The 12,596-nt window shown below is 40.1% G+C and overlaps 1 protein-coding gene across 1 annotated transcript in view; it reads right to left on the bottom strand.

Moving 5' to 3' along the window:
* The window catches only part of cstpp1 (centriolar satellite-associated tubulin polyglutamylase complex regulator 1), a 290,003-nt gene that overhangs the window by 159,074 nt on the left and 118,333 nt on the right, over positions 1–12,596 (bottom strand). Inside the window, exon 3 of the mRNA XM_048545045.2 lies at positions 19–149. Coding sequence (XP_048401002.1) covers positions 19–149 — 131 coding nt within the window. The remainder of the gene's footprint in view (positions 1–18; positions 150–12,596) is intronic.

Genomic DNA, 12,596 nt, shown 5'->3' on the forward strand with positions numbered 1-12,596 from the left:
AAATCATGAGAAACTTACCTCCATTCTTGCCTATTTGCCGAAAGCACCGCCAGAACATTCGTATAAATGAAGCCCTATTGTAAGGGGTAGCTTTGATGAAGGCAAATTCACGAAACAAAATGTGACTTCCAAGTTGGACACTGTTAAAACTAAACAGAAAAGAAACAGCATTAATGATGGCTCATACTCACAAACAATTAAACCATTGCACTCATGAATGAGATTGAAGATGATAATAGTGAATCGGACAATAATCGATCAGGAGAGTCATGATAGCAACACTGTGCAGGATTCAGTTGCACTTATATGAAGTTAAGTTTTAAATCATAACAAAAGATATATGTGGTCCTCTTCATAATTACACAACAGGTTTTCCTTCCCTCTTTGGAATGTTGTTTTAGGAATCTCACAACAGAAGAAACCTAAAGACATGGTGATTCATCGTCATGATAAGAACGTCTAAATCTTTCGGGTTTTATATGCATATTTTAATTGGGAGCATGAGTAGGCTATTCATCCCTTCAGCCTGTCCTGTCATTCAATCACATTATTGCTGATATTATTGTGCCCTCAGCTCTACTCCCACCTACCCTTGATAACTACTAGTTGTTTTGTTAGTCAAGAATATATCCACCCTTGCCTTAAAAAAATTCAATGATCCCTTTTTCACCACTCTGGTGAAGGGAGTTTCAAAGACTTGATGACCCAAAAATGGGAGGTTAGAGCTGTGAAGACTCATAAAAGGCAACTTTTTTCAATGGAAAGAGAAGGCTAAGGAGAGATCACTTGGACGTTTTCCAAATTCTGAAAAGTTTTGACAAAGTATAGCATTGAAAATGCCTATAGATATAAAATACTGCACATGCTAGAAATCTGAAATGCAAACAGAAAATGTTGGAAATAGCATCGGTGGAGGGAGAAACGGAGTTAACCCAGTTCTAACAAAAAGCTATCGACCTGAATATTAACTCCCTCGGTCTCTCTCTGCATAAACCTCCAGAAGTGTTGAGTGAGATTGTTTGCATTATTTGACAAATTGGTACAGGAGATTTAGAATCAGGATAAATACGCAGAGTGAGGAGGGTGGCTTGAAGAAATTTTCACACAATTATTTGAACACTGAATGCTTTATCTTGATGATATATAGACAATATATACATGAAAAATAAATTAGGTATTTGATAATAACAGCACACACAAAAAATGAAAGGAAAGACAGATGGGACTAAATTAGGAATGAAAGCAGGGTAATGAGAAAGCTGGAATAATCTCATTAGGTATAGCAGCACCTGTGGAGAGAGAAAAAGATTTAGCATTTTTAGTCCGGTAGGGCTCTCACGTAAGAACATAGAACATACAATATAGGAGCAGGAGTAGGCAATTCAGCCCACTGAGTTCATTCTGTCCTTCAAGAGATCATGATCGATCTCCTGCATATTATTGTTTCCTGCACTATCTTTTAATTTTTTTAATGCGTAGAAGCCACCTTCTGATGATTTTTCTTCACTTCTGAAATTTCTGAGAACAGAAAATGGTACTTCTAGCTGGGAAATTCAATTACCTTCACATTAACTGGGATAAATTCATTGTAGAAAATGGTGTAGAAGACACAAAATTCAACAAATACATTCAATGGACCTTTCTTTTGCCACCACATTAACCCCAAAAGATTGAGCTGTTCAGAACACGTGGTCAGGGAATGAAGTTGGGCAGGTGGAACGAATAACAGTGGGTCAGTATTTAAATGACTGTGGGCATGAGTTAGTTAGATTTTCATCGGTAATGTAAAAGAATAAAGGCAGAACAAGAGTAAATGCTTTAAATTGGGAAAAGGCCAACTTTACTAAATCGAGATGTAATTTGGCAAAATTTAATAAACTTTAAATTTAATTTTAGTTTAAAAGCAATTTGGATTGGAATCAGCTATTCGAAGATAAATCCATGTCAGAGCAGTGCGAAGCTTTCAGGAGGAGATAAAGAAGATTCAGAACAAACGTGTTCTCACAAAAAAGGGTGAGTCTTGAAATACTAGACCTGCTTTTTGTGTCCAGTGTGAACATGCAGCACTGTTTCTCTGGTGTAATTATTTTCCATGTTTCTATATTTGCATCAGTCTGAATCATGTTTGATGCAAAAGTAAACAAATTATCCTGACAAAATAATCTTTAAAAGCACATCTTGTCACTGCAAATTTTGCAATCAAAACATAATTTAGTTAGATTTGATTTATATGTGCCAAGGACTGACAGTGATGAGTCTCAATGAAAATAACTGGATAATGACAACGGATGCTATCCAGCCAAAATTCCAGAAAATGAAGACAGAAACACAAATGCCTTAGTTTATAGAGAAAATGCAAATAGCACAATCTTCAATTAAGGAAGCAGAATTTCATTGACTACTGGTAAATGGGTTAAGTGATCCTGAAATACAAGACTGATGTGATAAAACTACAAGGATAAGCCAGGATAAGGCCACACTGAGGTGAAAACTGATGAAGTACAAACCCACCATAATTCATCTTTGTGGAATTGTACAGGATCTAAAGCACAAAAACATTCATTGAAGGGACTGTTACATTGTAAATGAGTAAACATGAAGTTCAAAGTCCTTATTTACCCGGCTTTATTTATTGATTTATCAAGAATAATTCAATTTGGTAGTTTAATTTCAGTTAGCATAATTTCATATTGCAGATGGATTGAAAGGGGAAACAGAACACATACCTGCTATGCCCTTACTCTTCTCATGTTTATTACAAGGGCTTTTTGATTCTTTGGTAAATTGTCTTAGGGCTGAATCTTATGATATGTTTGCTGAGTGTCAAATTTGTTGCATTTCATGGAAGGTCCCTCTCCATAAGGCCAAGCAAGATTTTTCACATCATCCCAAATTTGCTTCATTAACCACCAACCATGTCTCATAGCACCCCTCTTGGCTGATGCGAGACAATTCTACCATTCAGTGTAGCTGTAAAAGTTCACCATTCACTGCATGTCCTGGAATGGACAGTCCGCAGTGGCACACCTGACATTTTTCTACGCTTCCTGATAATTAAAAGAAATTTGTGCCCCACTTTGCACATAGGGGTCTGACTGTTCTGGTCAATAAGATGGTTCAGAGGAGGGAAGTCCTCCTTCCCCTGGACTGGCAAAGGAAGCCACAGCCTCAGACTCTGCCAGCTTGGGGTAAGCACCTGCATCAGGGCAGTCTCAACTGTTTGGAAGAATGCATACCACTGCTGTAAATAGATCAATAACCTGCACCACTTTACCATGGTTAATGCCACCATCTTTTCTCTCTCACTTCACATTTCCTACTTCTATTCCTGCTACTGACATAACCTCTCTCCAAGGCTAATGCTCTACCACTCTCACTGTCACATGCAACATCTTCCCTCAATCTCTTTCCTCCATACTTCTCATACAATGAGCCCTGCATGCCCTCTGTCCTGTCTACTCACCCACTTGTGGCATCTCACCATCTGCCCCAGCACTAAAAGCCGCACCACCCATTTCCATATCATTCAATCCCATCTTTTATCACATTCCAGGAGAAGACAACCCACAATAGGGCAAAAAGGGCCCGGACAAGTGGTGGGGATTCCCAAAATTAGGCTCTTCACCTTCAACGAAGAAAGAACCCTAAACCTCACAGGAGAATATGAAGACTGCTCCTGAAAGGATGCTAAGGTGTCAACATTGGTACTTACTCAGTTATCAGAACATTCTTTACTCCACTGCAACTATCATGTTCATCCCATTGTCATTATCATCCGTTATAAACAAATTATAACCATTGTTCGCAACACTCCTCATTTCTATATCTTGCTGGTACAAATGCAAGGTGCACTGTCAAGCTGGCTTTTCTATAATGAAGGCCCCCAAGTCTCTCAGCAGGCAAGTTCAGAGGCCTCAGCACAGGCCTTAGCAAGGCTGCTTCCTGCATGAATACCCCACCCCATTTCCACCTCCAACCCCAATCCCCACCATCTCACACTTTGATAGAAAGTCTAGCTAGGTTATAATTGGGAGCATAAGCCAGTGAGCACAACACTCCCACATTTCTACAATATGTCTTTCCTTAGATAAGGGACCCAAAACTGCTCACAGTATTCCATGTGTGATCTAATTAGTGCCATGTATAGTTTTGCAAAACCTCTTTACATTTACACTCTATTCCCTTTGAAATAAATGCCAGCATTCCATTTGCCTTTCTATTATCCACTAACCTCGTGTGCTGGCCTTTTGTGATTCATGGACGAGGGCCCCCAAATCCCTCTGTCCTCTGGATTTCTGCAGTCGTTCTCCATTTAAATAATATTCAATGCCATTATTCTTCCTACCAAATACATAACCACATATTTTCCCAAATTATATTCCATCAGCCACTCAATCTTTTTTCTATAGCATTGAGTAAATCGCAAATTCATTTTAAATAATAAACTTAAAAGAACAACGATCAAAGAGAGGGTGCAGTCTATGTGTCTGCATAAAAATCAATAGAAGCTCCGCTTTATCTAATTTCGACGAGTCGCCATCAATTTTAAAGTGCATTATCATCTGTAAAATACCACAGCTGCCATAAAATCTGGCTTATAAATCATATCAGTTAAAAAAAATGTCTCAACCACATCTTTTAAAGTGAACAACAGGAGATTGTTCACATTTGGCAGACATCATACCTCCAAGTTTACAAATCATAAAGGTCTTTTATGTTCATATGAGAGATTTTAGAGTAATTGTTTAAGTTCTTTCTCTAGAGATTGTAAAACAGATGTTCTGAAGTTGCCAAATATTGCTGAGATAAAAATGAACATTTATTTGCGGCCATCGGGGATATCCATTTCAAATTACACTTGCCCATGGACCTCCCAATGATAATGTGATGTAATCAGAAATTGTAAATAGCTTAGTGCCCTCTACAGAAGATCTGTGATTTATGAGAACAGGGGAAACAGCAATATTTCCTAAACCACTCAGTTTGAAGAATTCTTCATGAGCAGTGCAAAGTCATGTAGAGAAGGTAAAATAAAATGAAAGAAGGAAAGACAGAGGGATTCATGAAGCAAAAAAAAAGTTTTAAATCTCCAACTATAATTAAAATCTGAAGGAATGAAACTTCCCACACATAAAATAGATTTCACAACTGGAGAGGCTACTGACAGAAGTTAAATGTGTCACATTATTCAATAGCTATTTATACTTGAATGGACAAACTTTAACTTCTAGCAAGTGTAGTGAAGGTCTAGGGGATGAGTACATGCATTTTACGTGACCCTCTGGAGAATTAATTAGTGACATACTGTTGTAGCAAATTTTCTGAATAGTACAGCACATACAGCAACGTCTTAGTTTCCAGTATGCAGCTTATGCACATGCTGTCACCATACGCTATTGTCAAATCTACTCTTTTCTCATGGTGCTCAAATAACTGCACAGAGTTTGGCATATGGTCACCAAGTCACCTTTATTCACATGTGTACAGTACGCTGACTGTGACCAGCCAGCTTGGAGACAGTCCCTGAAGTCAAGAGACTCTCTGAATTCCCTGTTTATATCTGTCAGCCAGGGCTCCCTGTTTGGCCCAGGTTAACAAGGATCTCATAGTTAACCAAATCCACCTGGTTCCAATCACTACAGTGCCCTAATGTTATTTTCATCATAAAATCTGGGTTCTTATGGTCTGCTTTCCTTAAACTAGTCATTAAGTGGGTTACAGCTAAGGCTGGTTTAAAACTTTACTGTTGATCAATGTTTTAAACATCTCATGGACTTTAGGCTGAAGAAAATACCATATTTAACGGCTTAATCAAAATCCCCTGGTGTAGGGCATTTTTACTCTAAATATTGCCACAAACTAGAATTTATTCCAATTTCCTCACTAACTTCTACCCTCACAGTGCACAATATGGAGAGAGATGCGCTTTGCAGGAGTAGGTAGAAAATGTGGCACAACAAAGAAATGTTGTGAATCTGTAAGCTTCAAAATCTTGAGGAATTGAGACAGAAAGAGCAGCAGATGGAGTTTAATTTCAATAAATGTGAGATGCTGCCTTTTGGAAAGGCAAATCAGGGCAGGGCTTATATACTTAATGGTAAGGTCCTGGGGAGTGTTGCCAAACTAATGAGTCTTGGAGGGCAGGTTCATAGTTCCTTGAAAGTGAAGTTGCATGTAGACAGGTTAGTGAAGAAGGCGTTTGGTGCGCTTGCCTTTAATGGTCAGTGCATTGAGTATAGGATTTGGGAGGTCATGTTGTAGCTGTTCATGAGATTGGTTAGGCCACTTTGTAATACAGCATTCAAATCTAGTCACCGTTCTGAGGAAGAGTCACTAGACCCGAAATATTAACTTTGTTTTCTCCTTCACAGACGCTGCCAGACCTGCTGAGCTTTTCTAGCAAATTTGTTTTTATTCAGTTCTAGTCACCCAGCTGTAGAAAAGATGTTGTGAAACTTGAAGGTGTTCAGAAAAGATTTACAAGAATATTGCTGGGGTTGGAGGGTTTAAGCTATAGGCTGAATAGGCTGAGCCTACTTTCCCTGGAGTGTCGCAGGCAGAGGGGGTTCCTTATAGAGGTATACAAAATCATGAGGGGCATGGATAGGAAGAATAGCCAAGGTTTTTTCCCCATAATAGGGGAGAACTAAACTAGACGGCACTGGTTATTAGTGAGAGGGGAAAGATTTTAAAAAGACCCAAGGGGCAACTTTTTCATGCAGAAGGTGGTATGTGGATAGAATGAGCTCCAGAGGTGGTGGCAGAGGCTGGTACAATAACACATTTTAAAAGCCATCTGGATGGGTATATGAATAGCAAGGGTTTGAACAGATATGAGCCAAATGCTGCAAAATGGGACTAGATTAATATGGGAGTTGCTGGAAAAACTCAGCAGGTCTGGCAGCATCTGTGAAGCATCCAGTTTTGAGGAAAGGTCACAGGACCTGACATGTTGTTAATATTTACTTCATAGATGCTGCCAAACCTACTGAACTTTTCCAGCAACTTCTGTTTTTGTTCCTGATTCACAGCAGCTGCACTTTTTTTCAGTTTTTAGATTAATTTGGGATATCTGGTAGGCATGACAAGTTGGACTGAGGGGTCTGTTTCTATGCTGTACATCTCTATGACAATATGATTACTTTGAGAATGCTAACTAGTAACTGCTGTGCAAAAACTGAAGTGATGTGACAAACAACAAAATAGCTATTACTCATGAGAATAATTAGTAAACAAGTGGCAAGCTTGCAGTATTTCCCAGAAGAGCATTACTAAACAGAGTTGAAGTGCTTCCAAAAAGACTTCTAAAGACGAGCAAAATTATTAAAGCTGTGAAAGAAACAGATGTTTGTTCCTCTCGATCACATCACATAATATGAAGTTACTTATATGTGGTAGCAGCACAACATTGAGACAGGCACCTTGACTACATCTGATTTAATGCTATTAAGACATGTTCTCTTGGAATATCGAATTCAACTGCATTATTAATATGCAGACAATTCAGAGTGGAGCAGAAGGTGTTTATTTCAGTGTTTGCAGAATGCATAGACAGAGACAAAATATTCTGTAATAAGGAGACAAAATGCTTGCTGGAAATACTAAGTAGATCAGGTAGCATTTATGGTAAAAGATAACAGATAAAGATCTTAAACTTTCAATAACAATGGAAAAAAATCAGAGATTGAACAAGATTAAAGCAAGTAACTTTCTGCTATGTGACAAGGACACCAGGCCTGGCCATGACCATCACCAAAGAGGGAGAATCTAGCCACTGATTTTTGATTTCCAATGGCATTACGAATACTGAGCCATACACCGCCAACATGCTGGGGGTTACTGCTGACCAGAAACAAAAACAGGCCAGCCATATAAATACAGTGCTGCAAATGCAGATCACAGGCTGGAAATTGTGCGGTGGGAAACACACCTCCTACCAGCCGGCTGCCTTCAACTGCAAGACACAATTCAGGAATGTGAATGGGACCCTCTTCACTTCCTGGATGAGTGAAGCTCCAACAGCACTCGAGAGACAACATTATCCTGGAAAAATCAGCACATCAAATAGCACCTCACCACTACTTTAAACATCCAAGCTCTTGATCATAGACTGATGGTGGCCTCAGCGGGTATCATCTACATAAGATGTATTATTATTATAAGATATAGAGAATAATTAACGCGTCTTCAAAAGCAACTTCCTAACCCCCAAACTCTGTCACAAGGGAGCACAAGGGTACTTGCAAGTTCACTTCTGAACTACATAGCATCCCTACTTGCAATATATATCACTCAATTATTTCACAATCACTACTTTGCATCCCTTTTCTGTCATTGAGACAAAATCATGGAATTACTTTCCTAGCAGCAAAGTATTCATCCTTACTTCACAAGGACTGAAACATTTCAAGACGGCAAATTACCAACTCCAGGCTAATTGGGAATGGGCAATATATGTTGGCTCAGTCAATGATGCCCACATTCCCATTAATGAATGTAAAAAAGACACATAAGGCAAATGTGAAGGGAGGAAAAGAAGGAAGCATATGTCAGGAATAGACAGTAGAGATGGAGTGAATCCCGAGGAGAGTATAGAGGCAGTAGGAAAATATTTAAGTGGGAAATCAGGACGGCAAAAAGGTGACATGAGATAGCTTTGGCAAATAGGTTTAAGGAAAATCCAAATGGATTCTACAAATACGTTAAGAATAAAAAGGTAACTAGGGAGAGAATACAGCCTCTTAAAGATCAGCTAGGCCGCCTAAGTGCGGAATTGCAGGAAATGGGAAAGATACTGAATGAGTATTTTGCATCATTGTTTACAGTGGAGAAGGATAATAAATAGTGACATCTCAAAAAATATTCATGTTACAGAAGAGGAGGTGCTGCTGGATGGCTTAAAACATGTAGAGGTGGATAAATCCCCAGGACCTGATCAAATGTACCCTAGAACTCTATGGGAAGCTAGGGAAGTGATTGCTGGGTCCCTTGCTGAGATATTTGTATCATCAATAGCTACAGATGAGGTGCCAGAAGCCTGGCGGTTGACAAATGTGGTGCCACTTTTTAAGGAAGCTGGTAAGGAAAAGTCAGGCAACCTATAGACTGGTGAGCCTGACATCGGTGGTGGTATGTTGTTGGATGGAATCCTGAGGGACAGGATTTACATGTTTTTGCAAGGCAAGGACTGATTACAGATTGTCAACATGGCTTTGTGCCTGGGAAATCATGTATCACTAATTTGATTGAGTTTTTTTTAACAAGTAATGAAGAGGATGGATGAGGGTAGGGCAGTAGATGTGATCTATATGGACTTCAGTGAGGCATTCGACAAGGTTCCTCATGGCAGACTGGTTAACAAGGTTAGATGACATTGGATACAGGGAGAACTAGTGTTATAAAGTTTTTGAAAAGATCTGTAGCTTGGGTTGTGGATGAGGTTGTAGACCTGCTCGCCGAGCCGGTGTGTTTGTCTGCAGACATTTCGTCACTCTGCTAAGTAACAGCAGGTGAAGCATGTCTGTTCTGTCCTGCTTGTTATTTATATGTCTCGGCTTGCTGGGGTGGTTGGTATTACTTCCATTTTTGTTCTTCAGTGGTTTGTTCATCGGGTCCAATTCAACGTGTTTGTTGGTGGAGTTCTGCTTGGAATGCCAGGCCTCCAGGAATTCCCTGCCATGTCTTTGTTTGGCTTGTGCTATTATGGGTGTGTTGTGCCAGTCGAATTTGTGTCCTTCTTTGCCCGTGTATATTGAGACCAGTGAGAATTAGTTGTGTCTCTTGGTAGCTAGTTGTCGTTCGTGTATCCTTATTGTCAGTTTTCTTCCAGGGTGGCCCATGTAATGCTTTTCACAGTCTTTGCATGGCATTTTGTAAATTACATTAGTTTTATTGGTTGTAAGTATGGGGTCCATGCCATGTGGAAATAAAACTGGCTCGAAGGTAGAAGACAGAGGGTGGTGGTGGAGTGTTGCTTTATGGACTGGAGGCCTGCGACCAGTGGTGTGCCACAAGAATCAGTTCTGATTCCACTGCTTTTCATCATTCATCTAAAAATGATTTGGATGTGAACATAGGAGGTACGGTTTACAGGTTGGCAAATGACACCAAAATTAGAGGTTTAGTGGATAGCGAAGAAGGTTACCTTGAAGTCCAATGGGGTCTTGTTCAGATGGGCCAGTGAGCCAAGGAGTGGCAGACAGGATCTAATTTAGATAATTGTGAGGTGCTGGAAAGGCATATCAGGGTAGGACTCATACATTTAATGGCAAGGTCCTAGGGATGTTGTGAACAAGGAGACCTTGGAGTTCAGGTTCATAATTCCTTGAAATTGGAGTCGCAGGTAGACAGGTTAGTGAAGAAAGCATTTGGTGTGCTTGCCTCTATTAGTCAGTGCATTGAGTATAGGAGTTGGGAGGTCATATGGCTGTACAGGACGATGGTTAGGCCACTTTTGGAATATTGCGTGCAGTTCTGGTCTCCCTGCTATAGGAAGGATGTTGTGAAACTTGAAAGGGTTCAGAAAGGACTTTCAAGGATGTTGTCAGAGTTGGTGGGCTTAAGCTATAGGGAGAGACTGAAAAGGCTGGGACTATTTTCCCTGGAGCATTGGAGGCTGAGGGATGGCTGTATAGAGGTTTATGAAATCATAAGGGGCATGGATAGGGTAAATAGCAATGGTCTTTTCTCCAGGGTGGGGAGTCCATAATTAGGGGGCATTGGTTTAAAGTAAGAGGGGAAAGATTTAAAAGGGACCTAAGGGGGTAGCTTTTTGACACAAAGGGTGGTGCATGTATGGAATGAGCTGCCAGGGGAAGTGGTGGAGGCTGGTACAATTACAACATTTAAAAGGCATCTGGATGCTTATATGAATAGGAAGCGTTCAGAGGGATGTGGGCCAAATGCTGGCAAATGGGGCAAGATTTATTTAAGATATCTTGTCAGCATGGACCAGTACGATTAAAGGGCTTGTTTTCATGCTGTACATCTCTATGACTCTATGTGAGAAAGACAGATACTGTCAGTGACTACCGAGAGGCAGTAGCTGACAGCCACGGTATCTGGAGGCGGACTGTTTGAAATGGCATTGAATAAAAGAGAATAGTTTGCAAAGAGCAGAGGCCAGGAACCCCAGCACCTGCTCAGCCCACAACCTCCCGGCGCAGGAAATGGAATATGCAGCCTGCCGTGCCCGAGTGTGGCTCCTGTCACATTAAGCAATATGCAAGCTGGAACTGACTATCACAGAGTAAACCTCTGTCCTAGATGACAGAACACTGCCATCAGAGCAAGTAAAAGAGCAGGAAAGATGTGGAGTGAAGAACAAAGGGGAAGATTTGTAACAGAGTGAGAAGCAAGAGAAACTGAATGACAGATGGGATGATAGTGCAAGGCGAAATGAGATGGTAGTGCGGTAAGAAAACAGAACATAGAGGAGACGTGAATTAGAAATAGAATCATCAACAACAAATGTCATTTGTAATGTTTGGGCAGAGATTATGATCTGATATTACTGAAATCAGCATTGTGTCTGGAAGGCTAAAATTGTCTCATCAAAAGATGACAGGTTGTGCTTTAAACTTACATTGAGCTTCAGTGGAACATTGTGGAACCAGCACAGACAAAAAGGCAGATCATTTGCTTTCATCAGAATATTCTGTTAATATTTTATTCTAAATTCTGCAAGTTATTGGAAGTTTGCTGGAAATTTATTGACCAACTATATATACTTCTCTACTTGCCTTGTACTGAATGGCTTGCGAGGCCATTTTATAAGGCAATTAAGATTCACATACATTGCGATGGGCTTGGAGTTCCACAAATGCTGGTCTGAATACAGATAACAGATTTCATTCCCTTAACTTCTACAAGTCTTTAAGCTTGTATCAGTGTTCTGTTCCTTTTTAGGACTGCATAATATTTCAAAGCTGTACTAACTCATTATTGTAGTGACTGTGATAAAGTCAGCCGGCTGGACTTCATAGAATATGAGTTCCCTGATTGGGGCTGTTAATCTAGTCCAATCAGGGAGCCCTGGCTGTCAGATATAAACAGGTGTGTCAGAGATACTAACACCTGGCTTTGTATGAGGCAGTACAATAGTCAAGGGCTGTTCACGTGTAAACAAAGGGTGACTCGATGATGGGATACCAGCCTCTGTGGAATTATTTCACTGTCAATGAGAGTAAAGCATGATCCTGAAGAAACTCACTCACAACAGAATTGGGGCAAGCATTTCTTACATCCTGCCTTTCATTGGGAAGCTTGGTTCATTCAAACCTGCTATTGAGGACTAGGCCCAGTATGTGGAAAGAATGTGTCATTTTTTGCAGGCAAAGGGAATTGTCGCAGATAAAAAACAACAAGCAATTATCCTGACAGCTTGTGGAGCTACAGTTTATTCTGTCACTAGGAACCTAACTTTCCCCTGTGGCACCAGATACTAAAACCTTTCAAGAACTGACTGACATAGTTAAGGAATATTATGACCTCAAGCCTCTAATTCAGAGATGCTATCACTTTCACATGGCAATTTGAGAGCCAGGGAATTAATATCAGAATTTTTGACTCGGTTAAGATGACTGGCAGAAGATTCT

Source organism: Stegostoma tigrinum, chromosome 17 (assembly GCF_030684315.1).
Source record: "Stegostoma tigrinum isolate sSteTig4 chromosome 17, sSteTig4.hap1, whole genome shotgun sequence".
Taxonomy (NCBI): Eukaryota; Metazoa; Chordata; class Chondrichthyes; order Orectolobiformes; family Stegostomatidae; genus Stegostoma; species Stegostoma tigrinum.